Genomic DNA, 16843 nt, shown 5'->3' with positions numbered 1-16843 from the left:
TGATTGCGGATGTTGACCAAGAGCGCAATGTCCATGGGCGCAACCGCGTGCTTGGTGGTTTTTTTTAGCTTGGTATAGACGAGGAGGTAGTCAGTAGTGGCCACGTCGTAGCGGTCACGGAGAAGGAGAGTGTAGAGCGACGCTTGCGCATTATGCGAGAGGTCTTCACGCGCACCGGTCTTGATCTCGAGAGGAAGGATGAGCGTGCGCGCGAGAGCATTGTTTGAGACGTTTCCCCCAGCAGAACCGACATTTACCTCCACTGTCACATCGAGTAACCCCCGGAGCCCGTACATCGGTGATACAATGTTCTCTTCCACGTCCAAGATCTTGTTCGCCGCGAGGAGCGCCGTTTGCTTGTATCCTGCCTCCACACGCGCGGGCGCATCGCCCACATACGTCTTGAGCCAGTGCTGGATGTACGGTACCTGCTCCATCACCTTCAGGGCGATACTCGCTCTGGTCTCGCCGATGCTGAAGATGCCAAACTTGTTTGCCTCGATTTCTTCGTTCACAACCCCTTTGACAAATGCTGGAGTGCCGTTCAGGGCCGCGAGACACTGCTGGAACACCAGATGGATGATGGAACCCAAGATAAGGTGGATGTTGGTGTCACCAGGGGCCGCAAAACGGTTTCCGAGTGTCGCACGCCGCTCGCACTTCATCGCGTCCCCGAGGAGCGTTGCGGACATGAGAATGTCGGGGTTCCACACCAACAACGCGTCCTTATCGGCGAGAAAGGCGTTGGGGCCGATGATGTGGATGACATCACCGATCGCGTACTCCAACTCTGCCCATAAGTCGCGTACGATCACGGAGCTGAGCTGGTCGGCTCCATCGCGCACCCGTAGTACAACCTGGTCTTTGACGCGACCTTCAGCGGGATATGTTCCTCGCATAACGCCAAGGATCTGATAGCGGTGCAAGCCCTCGCGGTGAAAGGAGACCCGGGCGAGGTTGACATCGTCGACTTTGCGCTGTTCGGTCGTGACACCGAGCTTGATATCACGCTGGAAGATGGCGGCGCTGGTGGAGTCGGTGCGTTCCTGGGTGGTCATCTGGGGTCCCAGCGAAGCCGCCATATGAGTCCCGGTCGAGGATCCACCCAGAGCTCTTTGTGCTACGGGGGCTTGTGTCAGATACTTGTCAAAAATATCGTTAAAGTCGTCATCATCACTTTCGCTGCTAAAACCAAACGTGTCGTTTCCTGTCTCTTCCACCTGGAAGCTCCCTTCGGCTTTGAGATCCAGGCTTTTTCCCTCGACAGCTGTTTCGGTGCTCAAAGTCTCTGCAGGGATCTCTCGCCCCCCTCCGTTGTCAGTTTTGCGGTCCAATACCCGACAGATCTCCTCGTCGTCAAAGTCGTCGTCAAAGTCGTCAAAGTCGTCTAAGAACAGTTCGGACTTGAAGCTTTGAACCGGCAAAGGCACCTTCACTGGACTTTCCAGAGACAATGGCACTGGCATCGCTATCTCTTCGGCCTTAATCGGGATCGCCGTTTCCTCAGCCTTCACCGCGAGAAGTTGTGACATGCCTTCCAAGTCGCTTACATCGCTATCTTGCACACTCACATTTGCCTGGAGTTCATCTAAAAGAAACTTCATCAGCATGGAATCTGGGGTTGTCACGGCGTTTTCGCCTACGGAATTCGTCAGGGTGTTTGGATCGGAGATTCGCAGAATGTTTGGATCGTTGAGGCGGTTCAAGATGTCCCCTAGATCATCATTCACACTCTCAACCTTGTCGTTTCTCAAGGAGGAAATGGCTGGGGCGCTCAGGAGCCGCGGTAACTTCCACGGTTTCTCGTCAAGGCCAAAAGTGCCCATTGTTGCCCGCAGCACCGATGAGGCTCTGGGCAGCATTTGTGATGCCACGTTATCGGATGATGTAGAGTACTTGCTCAAGAGTGAGCTATAGGGGTCGTGACGGCTCTTATATGGTGTCAATTCAACAACCACCGGCGGCCCAGCAGCTGCGGCTAAGTCGCCTGCGAGCGTCCGCTTCGCCTCTGGACTCTGCTGCCAGTCTACATGGTCATCCGAGCTGAGTGTGGCATCGAAGTTGCGCTTGATGGGCTGTGGAGTCTTTTTCTCCGGAAAACTAGGTGTGGGAGCAACAGCGATAGATGTGGGGGTGGATTTCGACCCGAGGTTATTCTTAGGGAAGTTGTACTTGGTTCGCCGCTTATCTTCTGACTTGGATATAGGAGCTGACATGCCGTGGATGTACCTGAAGTTCTTGCTCTTTTGCTTTTTGCCACAAGATTTAAAATTTACGCAGGTAAATTTTCGACGTGTCGCGTCTGTTTACCTATCCACGGCCAAAAGGGGAAATGTTGATTCCGCTCTGAACGGGGTAGTCATCGTAGGGCCAGTGAATTGTTATAGATTATGGTTTAGTAGCAACACCGTAAGGGGGGGTAAAAAGACTTTAAACTATCAAGTGTAATAGATGAAAAAATAATAATAATAAAGGCAGGTTCCTCAACGAATACTGGTATATATCGAATTTAGCCATGTAGTTGCAGTTGGTATTGTGTTACACATATATTATGCATTTTTTGAATATAAGTTTGATATATATATACTTAAGTTTTTATTTCAATCAAGGGAGAAAGGGTCTCGGGGAGTTTAAATTCGAAATTCTACACTGATGGAAAAAAATTATTGCCGGTATTCAGGTGCATCGTCGAGTTTACTTTGGCAATCACTTATTTGTAACCTATACGACCACCTGAGCAATATAGAGGTTAATACATCGTAAACATTAGCACGTTAATATACTATTTTGATATCTTTAAAGCAATGAGACGCATATATGCTATGTTCAAAAAAATATTTTATACTATATTCTTTATAAAACTGCGAGTTTGACTTCTTCTAACTGGCTGCGAAAATCTTCGGGCCCTCTTCACCACTCTCTTCGAGCTACATGTACGTAAATTCGTAGTTATGATATGGACCAATTTTCCCTATCCTGAACTAGCACCAAATCTAAGTACGGTGTCGCTTCCAGTGAGGTATGAACCTTACTAGATCTGGATATTCCATCCAATTGCCTGGATCTGCTAGTATAAAACAGATTGAAAAATAAAATCATAACTTCCCAATCTCAGAATGTGTTTAGCAAGATGGGCCATACCAAATAAGACCCTGGGACCTACGGTTTTGCCCTTGTCGCTTGCTCAGATTTGATCGGCTGTTAGTGCCGCGCCACAGATGATGGTTCCATGTGGACAGTATAAAAAGCAATTCTTTTGTGGCTGACAAGCGCATATCTCATCACTGGGTACATCGCAGCCTGAAAAAATTTCTTATGCGAAAAAATATTTTTCATCTTGTGATGAGCTATGCATTTTTTCCAGTCAAAAGCGACGACCTTAAAAGCACAACCCGCAAATTAACCTCTTTCCCTCCCCCCCAAAGTTTTTACACACATATAATGGCTTACGTTTTAACTGAAACCGCTGCCGGTTACGCTTTGTTAAAGGCTTCTGACAAGAAGATCCACAAGAGCGCTACCTTGGTCAAGGACTTGAACACTGCCGCTAAGGTCGCTGAACAATTCAAGGTCTCTGCCTTTTCCAAGTTCACTTCCGCTGCCAACGCTTTGGAAGAAGCCAACGCCGTTATCGAGGGCCGTGTCTCCGACCAGTTGTCCAAGTTCTTGGAAGAAGCCAAGTCCGACAAGAAGGCTACCTTGATTGTCTCCGAAACCAAGTTGGGTAACGCCATTAACAAGTTGGGCCTTAACTTCAGCGTCATCTCCGATGCTGCCACCTTGGACTTGAACAGAGCCATCAGAGAGCACTTGCCAGAGCTTTTACCGGGTTTGTCTGACAAGGACCTCTCCACCATGTCCCTTGGTCTTGCCCACTCCATCGGCCGTCACAAGCTCAAGTTCTCTGCCGACAAGGTTGACACTATGATTGTCCAGGCCATTGCCCTTTTGGACGACTTAGACAAGGAATTGAACACCTACGCTATGAGAGTCAAGGAATGGTACGGCTGGCATTTCCCGGAATTGGCTAAGATTGTGACCGATTCCGTTGCCTACGCTAGAATCATTCTTACCATGGGTGTCAGAACCCAGTGTGCCGAGACCGACTTGAGCGAAATCTTGCCAGAAGAAGTTGAAGCCCAGGTCAAGACCGCCGCTGAAGTTTCCATGGGTACCGAGATTACTCCAATTGATTTGGAAAACATCCAGGCTCTTGCCGACCAGATCGTCGACTTTGCCGCCTACCGTGAACAATTGTCCAACTACTTGTCTTCCAGAATGAAGGCTATCGCTCCAAACATGACCGCTTTGCTCGGTGAATTGGTCGGTGCTAGATTGATCGCCCATGCCGGTTCCTTGATCTCCTTGGCCAAGGCTCCAGCCTCTACCATTCAGATCTTGGGTGCCGAAAAGGCCCTTTTCAGAGCCTTGAAGACCAAGCATGACACGCCAAAGTACGGTTTATTGTACCACGCCTCCCTCGTTGGTCAGGCTACCGGTAAAAATAAGGGTAAGATTGCCCGTGTCTTGGCCGCCAAGGCTGCCGTTGCCTTACGTTACGATGCTTTGGCCGAAGACCGTGACGACTCTGGTAACATCGGGTTGGACGTCAGAGCCAAGGTTGAGTCCAGATTGAGTGCCTTGGAAGGCCGTGACATGAGAACTACTTCTAAGATTGCCAGAGAAACTCCAAAGGTTGAGATCACCGAGGCCAAGGCCTACAACGCCGATGCCGATGCTCCAGAAACCGCCGCCACCACCGAAGACTCTGACGACGAAAGCGACTCGGAAGCTGAAAAGAAGGAGAAGAAGAAGGAGAAGAAGGAGAAGAAGGAGAAGAAGGAGAAGAAGGAGAAGAAGGACAAGAAGAGAAAGAGAGACGACTCTGACGATGAAAAGTCCGAGAAGAAGGAAAAGAAGGAGAAGAAGGAAAAGAAGGAGAAGAAGGAGAAGAAGGAGAAGAAAGAGAAGAAGTCTAAGAAATAGACGGTTCGGTTCTAATTTTCAGTCTAGCGGTCACGCAGGCAACATCTCATTTCTGTTCGCATTTTTTCTTAACTTCATCCTCTTTATCTTTTTGTGTTATAGCTACGTTTAAATTTCTGTCAAAGTTTTTATTATTATTGAAAATCTAAAACTCTGTAATGAAAGGAAGGAGTTACCGCCAAAGCAAATATGGCGTTCGATCAATAAATACCAAACACCTGAAAAATATGGAATACTCCCGTAAAACATTGTATGAGTCTAGTTGTTCCCCCTTGAGACAAAGCAGTCAACCCACCTGAGCTCTGGTGCAGATAACCCAGCTTGTATGCGAGTATGCCTCCCAACCATGATCGATATCATGGAACACATCGATAGACCCACCAAGATCAAATAGCATTTGTTTTCAGATCAATCATTAAATGCCAGTTTTGCACGTAGTAGAATCTCTATTTACCTAGAGATATAGTTCATACCCAATGATAAACACAAATACCCTGCATCTACGCACCAGCCCAAGCTCTGTAAAAATACTAGCGTAGACTAGACAGCACAACACTATTCGTCCTTTGACACACACAACTATGGAAGCTACCCCTTCGGACGATATTATGACCATCACGGCCTTATTAAAAGACCTATCGCTTTCTTTGGCTGAGTCTCGCGAAAAGACGAATGTGGTGGAGTCGCTCACGAAGTTGGTTGAAACCCAGCGCCAAGCGGGGGCCGAGCCCGAGGACACAGAGACCAGCGAATCGTTGATTGATAAAGAGATAGAGCGCTTAGAGGCACAGCGGATGGAACTGATTATGGACCTACAGAGACTCGAGTTCATCAACAAACAGCTCCACGTCGTGCTCTCCGAAAGTGAGACGGTGATGACGATGCTGACGGACTTCTTGAAGAGCAAGGACCTGACGCGGTTAGCAAGCTACCGCAACCAGAACTATCTCTTCAACAGTAAAATCGAGACCATCAACAGTAAGATCGATTTGTTGCGCTACAACCTCAAGCTCTCGCAGTCTGTTTTTGTCAAGGTCCGAGCGATCCTCAAACACTATCTCCCGCAAAACGGAGAGAAAAACCTGATGGGTAATCTTATAAAAGAGCCAGACCCTGGGAGCAAGTGAAAGAGTGCAAGAGACAAAAAGTAAGAGCTTTTGTTATGAATGCATCTGACAAGAGAAAGTCGTACAAGGGGGGAAATTGGTAAGGTATAAGAAGTGTTTTTACGTGAAAAGGAACAATTCAGGCGGAATTGCTCTGACATGAGGCGGACAAGCGAGAGAGCGTTGGTCTGAAGTTTCGAAAACCGCTAGAAGGTGCACTGCCCTAGGAGAGAGTTAGGCTTCAAGAGGCTAGTATGAGGTGCAGTTGTCGAGCGTATAGAACTAAGCTCGATCTGAATGAGGCGGGGAGAGTATTCCATTAACGAAAATGTACAAAAGTGAAGTGCTACAAGACAAAGAAGTGATATGTTTATTGATCAAGAAAATAAAAGCCACGCGCAAACGCCAAAGAGCTACAGCCCAAGAGAATCTCACCGCCAGGTTGCCGGAGGACAACCAATAACCCGAGCATCATCGTATTATCGACTCTCACTTACAGAGACACTAGAGTCGACGGTGGCGGCGGCATAACCCAAGTACGGAGAAAGCGTATTGGTGATGTGGTTGTTCTTGTCAACCTTATGCCAGAGGCTTCGGACCCTCTGCCAGTCGATGCGCAACTTGAGGTACTCCATGGTACCGACAAGGTGGCGCATAGCACAGTAAAACGGCACCGAAACGTCCAGCAACGCGCTCTGGGTAGCATGGGGCACGCTGGCTATCTTGTAGCACTTCTTCAACCCCGCCACCTCCGCCGCTACCACGTCGAGCTTCGCGCTAAACTGCGTCGAGTTGTCTTCGAGCTCCACCACACGCTTCCCCAACACACGCAACTCGTAGCTTAGCTTAGCCGAGAGCGAGTCGATGTCCGCCATCTTCATGCCCAACTTGCCCATCTGCTGCGTCTTGGTGGCCTGCTGCCAGTGGAGCTGTGTGGCGCGCGACGCAATTCCATTGCACTGGGATTGCCAGTCCTCGATGATCACCTGGTAGTTCGCGTGGCAGTCGCTCTCCAATACCATATCGTAGCACCGGTTAAATTCCTTGTAATCTTTTAAGCTCTTGAGATAGCGCTGGCTGATGGCGAACGGTGATGAGAGGAACGGGTAGTCATACCGGAGAATTGAGTCCGATGCCTCGCCGAAGCTGTGAGTGCGTCTCAACGTGGGTGTGTTCAAAGGACATGGTAAAGCCTGGCAGGGACCTGTCACGTTGAGAACAGATTCAAGGGCGGTATCTGAAACTTTCTGATCCTTAGGCAAAACAAGTTTCGCGCTCTCAAGACGTGTAGACACCTTGCGTTTGGACCCCTTAAGACGTTTTATCGACCCCCCTGGATGCTTTACACCCTGAGGGTCGAGCTGCTTCACGGTGGTTGCGAAGTTCTTCTCCACCTCCACGAACGGAAATGACATCCGCCGGTGCAACGCCGTCTGGTAGAACTGTTCCATATCGACGTCTACCACCACACACGCGTCAATACAGTTCGTCTGGGTGCGCTCGCAGCTCTCTGCTGGTTTGTAGAACGCGACAGGTGCCTTCTCCTCCACCAACGCGTCGCTGGTACCGGTGTACAAGTCCTTGAGCTGGGTCTTCTTGTTGTGGAGACCGAGCTTGAGCTTGTCAACGCTCTTATAGAGGCCATGGGACCCGCTCTTGGTGTCATAGTACTCGTCCTTCTTCAGCTCGCGCTTGTTCTGGTGGGTTAACTCGGCCAATGTCGGGAACGGATCCACGCGGTCGCTGCCGCTCTTCTCCGCCCAGAGGGTGCCCAAGCGGCGGCCACCGACGATCTTGATCAACGCCTCGATATCAAGTGTCTCGTAGCACGCAGGTACCAATTCACGTTTCAATCGACTGATGTCTTGCACGGTGCTCTTAACGGCCTTGGTGAACTTCAACGAGCCCTGATGCGCGCGCAATTTGGCGTCGGATGCACGGTACACTTCCGCGAGCGTCGCGGGGTCCAACTTGCGTGTCCGATGCAATTTGTTCTGGCGCTGAAACACGCCAATCGCCGACTCAAACGAGTCGAAGTAGTAGTACGGGTCCTTTGGCACGTCGATACCCACTAAATTCAAGCGGCTGCGAATACCCAAGAGCGTTCCGAGCAACGCGGAGACGATGCGCGCGTTGAGGCCTGCGCCTGGCGTGGCCCGCTCCACCACCTGGTACCGCGGCGTGCCCACCGCATCCCACCAGTGATTAATAGCCGCCTCGGTCTTGTTGCACAAGAAGCCGTCGCCGTACGCGGGATCAAACATATCGAAATAGTACAATGTGATCTGGACGATCAGCACGATCTCTCTGACCGCGTACTGGATAGTTAGCTTTGGGCACACGCGGAACATCTGTCGGAACTTGTGCTCGGTGGCCTGGGATGGCTGACAGAGGAGGAGCCCCGCACGGCCAGTGCAATTGACGCGACGCAAGTCTACGTTGGTCTCAAAGGCCTTGGAGATCGTGCGGATGTCCCCGTTGGGCACTGGCACCAACGTGAGATTTGAGGGGAATGCCGAGATGTTGGTCACGAAGAGAAATCCATACTGCGTCTCTTTGGGCTTGGAGTGGTAACCGTAGACATCGTCGAAGTACCGTTGAAACTCCGTGGGCCATAACGCCTTGTCGCGGTGAATCGTGATGCGGAGGCCTTTGATCTTATGAGTTTCATTGCCCGTGTACGTCACCACCACCGTGTTGAGCTTGCGGTCACAAGCCCACTGCTCCACCATGTAGATCTCGTAGCCCGAAAGCAGCACCGTTTCCGTCGCACAGAAGTCGCGCGGGAGTGAGCGTCGGAGGTTACCGATCGAGCGGAAGTCGGGAAAGACGAAGGAGACTAGGGGTGCGGAAGGGGAGTCACCATTTGGCGTGTCAGACAGGGCGCTCGTTTCACCACGCCTGTGCCCGTTGCTCGGAGGTTCGATCAGGTAGTGCGTTAGTGCCGACATATGATCCATCGTTGGTAATGACAAGACGAATATTAAATGTTAATAGGCAATAACTGCAATACAGGTGATAGGGTAGGTGAGGATATTGTGGTGGATAATGCCAGACCCTGCGTGATAGTGCAAGCGGAGGGAAAGGAGGAGCTGTTAGACGCTGAACGTGGAAAGTCTAAGGTAAAGGGTATGCAATATGGTTAAAGGTGGGGCTATCGCAATAGGAAGAAGAGTAATTTTGAAACCGAATGCGATGAAGGAATAAACGTAAGGCAGAAGGAAATGCACCTAAATTGGAGCAGGATCAGAATGACGCGACTAAAGGAGTAGCAGAAGCACTACACAATTGGTAATCGGCAATAGACAATATGCAATATCGGCTATATTACTGACAGCAATAGGCAATACGACAACCCAGCAATATAAGTCTTTAGGATATAGCGGTATTTCAATAGGAAACAAGAAATCGCAAGAGTAGTGAGTAACAAATCCGTAAGGAAGCAACGCAAGATGGGATATTATTCTTGATTTGTAATTGTCTTGCATAGTAACCGACACTAAATTAGTTTCATAGCGCTACACCGCGCCGCACATTTCTGACACTGCCTACTCACGTGCATTCGGGTCGGCTAGATTTTCCGGGCCGCCCGTTGGACATAAATAGCAAGATTAGAAGCTGTGTAAATAGATTGATGTATGGAATGCTCATGCGGTTAGTCAGGTTTTGGGCGTCAAGACAGAAAACTTAGAAACGTGCAACTAAATACGGTAAATCCGGTTACAGTCAACATAGCTCTGGCTCCTTTCTAGCCTTTTGGTTCGATAAATACCAGTTTGCGAGCATGTAACTAAATACAGTATAACCGTGGCGCCGGACCTGTCGGTTACGGGCCAGTGAATTATAGCAGCATTAGAGGCTGTAATGTTTCCATTTTAAGGGACAGGGTTGCCGTTATGGACTCTGGGTCAGCCAATTCCCAGAAGAAACCAACTGAGCCAAATTCTTTACTAGCAGCCAACGAACAGCTACGACTACGGGTAGATTGCACCCACTACATATAACCAATTGGAATCAGAAGCCCTTTAAATCAGTACACCCAGAGTGGATTCCACTTTATTCTATAAAATTGGGGGCAAATGGTGTCAGATCTAGGTTGTGGGGTAGAGGCCAACGAAGTGTTGCCTTATCGTTGGGAGTAACTGACATCCTAGACCTAGAATATAGAACCAAGGATGTGCTTAGGGGGTTATATCGATGGCCTAGATAGTTGAATCATATAATTTGAAAATTTCAGTTGGTGTGCTAGCCATGAGGCCTAAGGAGTTTAGCTCCCACACCAAGCCATTTCTACGAAATGCACTTACAGTAAACTGATCTAGGCTACGTTCCTTCTCGCCTTTTTACAAGCATCTAGGAATTTTTCATTAGCATCTTTTTAGTCAACACTGTACATTGTTTACAGTGAGTATAGCTCTATAGGTCCAATACGAATAGACCAATAATCGATTGTAGAGTCACATCCAGACATGGATTCGCTTGGCTTTTCCATGCGATCTTCTACGCATTTATATCCCTACACATGCGCTCATCCCAGTAGAATAGGAACTGAATTAAAGAGGAAAGGAGATAATACAATAAAACGCCGGATAACAAAGAAAAGCAGCAGTGTGCAAAACGGGAAACCCGGACAAGAAAGAGTTGAAAACAAACAAAGTGATGAAGAGCATATGACGAAAATCACGGCCAACTGAGAGAACACCAAGTGAGTGGAAGGACAAATAAGAGAAAGTATAAGGATAGTGTTACTCGAGTGTCAAGCTAAAGTCATAGACTAGGGAACAAGGACGACATTGGGATACAGCTATCATTACCAAAGTGAGGTAAACTAGTCTCAATCAACCAATACGCCCTATAGACGGTATATCTTCGACGGCGGGCTATCGAAGCTATTAAACAAATCTGAGAGTGAATCTGGTCAGAAGGATCTCCACTCCCCCCTGATGGATTCACCAGCCCCGACTGGGACTACAAGAACTCACGCAGAACTTGCAATGCCGTAGGATTTGCGAAGTCACTTCCAGTGTTGGATATGTGACCCTGGACAACAGCGGCAGCCCCGGTGGCGAGGCTACGAATAGATATTCTCGTCAATCCCTCTAAACGTCTGCCGCGAGTCCGGCGGCGTGATCGCGACCGACGGAACCGGGAAGCGTGGCTCACTGAGCTCGTCGTCGTCCAATTTTGGATTACCGTGCTGTTGGAAGAAGGCATACGGATCGAGATTGAACCCTTCCATCACGTCGAATGTTCCGTCACTCGCATCGAAGTTGCCATCACGCGCGGCCTCCTCCAACAACGGCCGGATGCACTCCTTGCCTGCTTCGGTCTTGAAATGTCGCCCCAACGCGTCCGTGCGCGCAAATTTCTTCGCACAGCCCCACTCAGTGCCGTCTTTAAGCGTACCGCGACACTGGTAGCGTTTCTCACCGTTGTGGAGATCTTCGTGCCGCTTGCGGTCATGCTGTCGCGCGAACGCTTTGCCGCACACTGTGCACACATACGGCCGCTCATTGGTGTGGGTGCGCTTGTGCGATTTCAAGTTGTACGGCCGCGTAAACGTCTTGTCACACAAGTCGCACGCATACGATGACGGGTGCTTCTGTTGGCGCTTGTTGCTCTGGTTAGACGCGAGGTCCAACATCTTCTGATTCAGCGTGCGGAGATCGCCGGAGCCTGACCTTGAGCGGTTCGCGGATTTTGAACGGATCGATGACCGTGACTTGTTCGAGTGTGACCGCTGACGGCCCTTGCGTATGTCGTTGTACTCATCGGGTAAGTTGTCGAAGGGAGTCAAGGAGTTGCCGTACTTGGGGTCGTTGGAGTTTGCGCGCGACCGGTTCGGCGAGTTGTATGCCGACGAGTGCGCGGACGAGTGGCTGAACAAAGAAGGCGAGCGCACGAGGTCCTCGGGAGGCGGATTGATGGAAATTGATACAGGGGAGTGTCCGCTGTACGCGCTCTGCGTATCCGCATGCACAATCTCGCCGCTGGAGTAGAGCTGGTTAGTTTTCAAGTTGTGCTCGGTGAGCTGGTTCAGCCCTACGTTCAAGAAGAAGTCCTGCAGTCCCGACGGAGCACCCTGAGCGTAGTTTGGACTCTCAAAGCCCAGCGTAAGGGCTGGCGTTGAGGCCACATAGCTCTGACCTGGCTGCAAATTTTGGAAGCCGGTTTGCGACGAATTGGCGTAATCCTGACCCTGCGACGGTAACTGGATCTGCGGAATGTGCGGGCTGTTTGAATTGCTGTTCACAAACTGCGAGTTGTTATCTACTGCCGAAGTGTTGTTCATCATGCTGAATTCACTGTTTGCCACGCCGTTTCCAAACTGCATCATGTTCATGGCCGTGGCAGAGTTTTCAAACTGATTCTGCTCAGCAAAGTCAAACTTGGCAAATACCGGGCCCTGGTCAAAGTCGCTGGGGAAGTCTATACCGTCACCAAGTGTGAACGCGTCCTGGCCGTTGATCAAGCTCAAAACGTCGCTATCGGGATTCGCAAGGAGCCCCGGAGACACGGCCCCGGTGTTGAACCCGGACGGCGAAAGCGCGTCCATGAATGGCGAGTTCGGGTTCGACGACACTTCCGAGTACGCCATGGAGTTGGAGTTGGAATGGTTGCTGTAGCGGCGGTTGCTTACAGCGTGCGGGCTCAAGAAGCCCAGGTCAAACCCAGACTGGGCGTTGCCAGGGTGTAACGTGTTTGTATAGCTATTTGAATACCCGTTCACTTGCGGGTTATTCGAGTAACTCCGCGGCACGTCTTTCGGATAACTTCGCGACACATCGTTCGAGTAGCCCTGCAACGAGTTGAAGCTGTTGCTGCTGTTGCTACCGTGAAAGCTCTGGCTGGGGGTGGCCTGCAAAAACCCGCCGCTGTTCACCATCGTGACGTTGTTTGAGTCGATAGGCTTGGTGTCCACCTGGAAAAACAGGTCCAAGTCGGAATTTTGCTCGAACTCAAAGCCGTTGGGGAACGCGGTGGTTGGCGCCGCGGGCGGCGTGTTCTCCGTGGTAAATGTCGGCACAAGATGCTTTTGCGGCGGCGTCTGGAGCTGGAACTGTGGCGTAAGAAGGTTCATTGGCGAGTGAGGGGTTCCGGATTGACTCTGGGGCACTGCGCCGTTCTGGGAGGGGCGGAAGTGGGCAGAGCCTTGTGCCGGGTCAAAAATGGGCGGCGAGAGGTTCAAGTAGTCATACAACTCCGTCTCTTCGTTTTTGTTCAACCTCTCGGCGCTCGTCAATCCGTGCTCCTGCGACGAGTTGTGCGACAGGTAGTTGGAGTTAACCGTGTTGTGTGCGTTGTACATAGCAAGTCTATTATGATGGTGGTCGGGGGATAGTGTATGGGAGTATGACAATGGGTAGCGTATAGGGATATGACTATGGCGTGGGGTGCAAAAAGTTGTAAATAAGCGCGGGAATTTTTCTTTTTTCTACACGTTAGCAAACAAAAAAAAATGGAGTGATGCACGAGCGGGAAAGGATTAACACAAGGGATCCGGAAGAATATTCTTTGGGATTTATCTTGTCTAGGATAACGCTAAGTGTGGTTAGGATAAAAATTTGCTAGTGAGAGGAGCTATAGGTGATTCTCGAAGGAAGCGTCGTCGTTGGACCTATGGGAGTTGGATTATGCACAGTTAACGTCGCCGTACATTGTCAAACGACCAGCGCTAAGGGGCGGTCGAAAGTGGGCAGTGTTGTAGCGGATGCACATGCATGCAAGAGCTTCCGAGGGGAAGGTGTCTCCAGTTCCACACCGAACGTTTCCTGTTTTCGGTAATAGATGCCCCGGGGGTATGCATCTGGCACGTGTAAATCAATATTAAGGAGGTCGAACCAAGTTCCGGCTTTGGGAGGCGGCCCTCCCCCGATATAACCGGTGGTAGTTCTAGACTCTTCAGGCTCGGATATGCCACGTTCTATAAGATTTTATGTCCCCGGAATCGTTTTAGAGATACGGGAAAGGCCGAAGGAGCCGTGTACCATGATTATGAAACATGGAGGAGTTGCGTGTTCGTCCTACGGGTGTACCTCGTGGTGCGTCCTTGGTGTCATATTGATAACGCACCAGTGCATTACTATGTGGCTAGAAGCAAGTTCGACCGGAGAATGAACATCTGTGATATGTTGCAAAAAGGACAATAAATTCGAAGTCCGGAAAATTATCGTCCACTTTGTTCTGTAGCTAAGAAAGCTTATAAGACTGTAGCCATTGGATGCGTGTATCCGTATTTCAGGCTTCGTTGTTTGGGGGGCTAGACCGTTACGCTACCCAGAGTCTCAATGCACGCTTCTGGGTCTATGGAACTGCCTAATTACGGTCTGGCGAGAAAGAGACAGACAAATCCTCTACAGGCTCTGCATTTTTAGTGAAGGCACTGGAGGGTAGACGGATAAAGTTTCGCCAATCCAAAGATTGGGCTTCTTGCATCGCGAGATCTTAAGCGATTGATCCGACGGAAGTTTATGGAACCCTGGACAAGTATAGCTCTAAATCTTGTGGATAGCAATTTCTAAAGATATTAATTCATACGACAATAGACTCGTATTAATTAATGCTTATCTGACCGACAGATGTGTATGATGCTATGATCCGCGTATTATGTGCCCCCACACCCGGCTATTCGAGATTCAAAGCGCTAACCTCCACCTTTCAGGATTGACTATACCTGATAACAGACTTTAGATGACTATGCTACTGTCCCTCGTTTTCGACCCAACCAATAGATATAGACCATGACAACCTTGAGGGTTCAATTTCGATACATTATGCACCGCAGCGACAGCTAAAATCTCACATGAGTCCTAAATTACTGTACTGGCAGTTGCCTAAGCGACGGCCAATTCCACAAATTAATAGTATTATAATGCATAAAAGTTTTGTTATATGATCTAATTTTGATGGAACGAGCTTAGTTGTCGAACATATGGATATCGTCCGTCGTGCTACCATACCCGAACCTAGTTACTTTATTTGGCGTTAAGGATGGGGGCACACCCTCCCGAATACCAAATGTCCTAAAGCTGGGCTGCACGCTATTGAATTGCGTCGAGGGACTGCTCACAGAACCTACCGGTCTATCCCCGTATGACGACGTCATATCCAACAAATCCATGCATGTAATGGGTGTGTTACTAGCAATCTTGGCTTGGGTAACGTGGCTCTGTTTGATGAGAATGGGAATGATATTGTTGTTTGAAGAAGAGTATTCTCGGTGCCTCTGGGTGTTGGGAATAATAGGCTGAGTAGCGGGGAGGGGTGACGGAGAGCCCACGGACAAAGTATGCCCAGTTTTAACATTCACCAGAGTTGAAACCTTTTGGTCAAAGATCAGTTCGTTAAACAGAGCTCTCACGGTCAGGAAATCGTGCCACTGGCTTTGTTGCACGTACGGCATCTTTCCACGAACATCGAATATGTACCACTGCCCCAATAAGAAAAGGTCAAACCCCACGGTGCCGCAGCTTCCGAGCAAGTAGGGCAATTCCAGGTATAAAAAGTCATTTCCGTATTTACCCTGGGCATTGGGGGATGTCAATAAGGAAACAGTGTACGTGATGTTTCCTAGTAATGCAGCAATGAACAAGTAGATAGACAAGCCGCTGGTGGTACGCCGTTTGTGATTGGCGTATAACTGGGGTGCCCGAGAGCAGAGATACAAGGCTGTGCAACTCCACGCAGACACCATTCCTATTCTCTCCTTGGTAAGGAAGGAGGAGATCATGACGAGCATCAGAAGGGAGGAAATTTTCTGGTACAAGCTAAGCGGCTTGTCTTCGGCAAGGGAGAGCGGCATGGCGTGCACCTTGGCAAAACTGCCGATAAATGAGGCGGTTGCAAGGTTCGAGACCGAAGAGCTGGCGGTTCCAGGTACAAGATTTCTTCTCAGTTGGATGTTTTTCGTTGGGATCTGAATGCGTTTAGGCTCGGTCCGCTCTGCGTCATACTTGACAAAGGGGATTCCGTTCTTCAACGGTAATCTCTCAGCCATAGCAGGCGGTAGGGTCTCAGAGGTTTCTTCGCCCATAAACGGCGGGGATAAATCCTGCAACCTCTGGTGTCCTCGCATCTTGCCTCTCTGGCCGTGCGGATGGTGACTTGGCTTATGAACTTTGGTGTAATAATAAAACTGGGAAATAAGGATAACGTCGATACAACAGTAGTAGAGTGCTAACATGATTTGGAAGGGCAAAGCATCTGTAAGTACGCACCCAATCAAGTTGGTGAGATCTCCCAAGACCCAACACCCAAGGAAGGAAATGGATATGCCCTCCACCGAGTTCCTTCGATGGTTTTCAATAACCTGGGGAAGCTGTGCGAAGAGCCAAAAGACGATGGATAGATACCCCGATGCAAAAGATAGGCTTGTTAAGAGTGACAAATCATGACGATGCGACAATAATGCAAGCTCTTTCATGACTGAAAGGATATACGATGGGGAGAATGCCTGGATAGCTGAGTGTAATTAGTACGGCCGTGCAATAGTGCAAGTTGTAGGGGAGTTATCTTGGTGCGAGATTCAATACGATATCGTTTAGGGGACTCTTCTGAGTAGTGAAGGAAGCGGAAAAATAAAGACGCCTCAGTGGCGGAAAAATACTGAGCGGGGAAAAATACTGATAGAGGCAGAGATAGAGATGATCACATCAAAATGTCAACAAATTTTATCGTCAAGTGGAAATGAAAAGCCGAACTTCCCTGCGCTATCAGTGACTACATGGGGGATCACCAAAAAGAAACGTCGA

General features: G+C 49.5%; 5 protein-coding genes across 5 annotated transcripts; 2 read left to right on the top strand and 3 right to left on the bottom strand.

Annotated features, from left to right (window-relative positions):
• Nucleotides 1-3441: 3441 nt before the first annotated feature.
• On the top strand, nt 3442-4986 carry NOP5 (RNA-processing protein; the record flags this gene model as incomplete). Its single annotated transcript, XM_019131594.1, has 1 exon — nt 3442-4986. The coding sequence occupies one exon, from the start codon at nt 3442-3444 to the stop codon at nt 4984-4986; it is 1545 nt and encodes a 514-aa protein (XP_018986959.1).
• Nucleotides 4987-5567: 581 nt separating this feature from the next.
• Nucleotides 5568-6113, top strand: BABINDRAFT_6308 (uncharacterized protein; the record flags this gene model as incomplete). The annotated part of the gene is made up of 1 exon (XM_019132400.1): nt 5568-6113. One exon carries the CDS (start codon nt 5568-5570, stop codon nt 6111-6113), a length of 546 nt encoding a protein of 181 aa, XP_018986958.1.
• A 458-nt stretch (nt 6114-6571) lies between these two features.
• Nucleotides 6572-9052, bottom strand: BABINDRAFT_165167 (uncharacterized protein; the record flags this gene model as incomplete). Its single annotated transcript, XM_019130307.1, has 1 exon — nt 6572-9052. One exon carries the CDS (start codon nt 9050-9052, stop codon nt 6572-6574), a length of 2481 nt encoding a protein of 826 aa, XP_018986957.1.
• Nucleotides 9053-10733: 1681 nt separating this feature from the next.
• Nucleotides 10734-13631, bottom strand: BABINDRAFT_159895 (C2H2-type zinc finger protein). Its single transcript, XM_019127945.1, has one exon. The coding sequence runs from the start codon at nt 13399-13401 to the stop codon at nt 11164-11166; it is 2238 nt and encodes a 745-aa protein (XP_018986956.1). The 5' UTR covers nt 13402-13631; the 3' UTR covers nt 10734-11163.
• A 1339-nt stretch (nt 13632-14970) lies between these two features.
• BABINDRAFT_159894 (PQ-loop repeat-containing protein) lies at nt 14971-16754 on the bottom strand. The gene has a single exon (XM_019127944.1). The coding sequence runs from the start codon at nt 16513-16515 to the stop codon at nt 15010-15012; it is 1506 nt and encodes a 501-aa protein (XP_018986955.1). The 5' UTR covers nt 16516-16754; the 3' UTR covers nt 14971-15009.
• Between the last annotated feature and the right edge of the window lie 89 nt (nt 16755-16843).

This window comes from Babjeviella inositovora, assembly GCF_001661335.1.
Source record: "Babjeviella inositovora NRRL Y-12698 unplaced genomic scaffold BABINscaffold_2, whole genome shotgun sequence".
Taxonomy (NCBI): domain Eukaryota; kingdom Fungi; phylum Ascomycota; class Pichiomycetes; order Serinales; genus Babjeviella; species Babjeviella inositovora.
The sequence above is the reverse complement of the archived record's forward strand: the minus strand, read 5'-3'. Positions and strand labels throughout refer to the sequence as shown.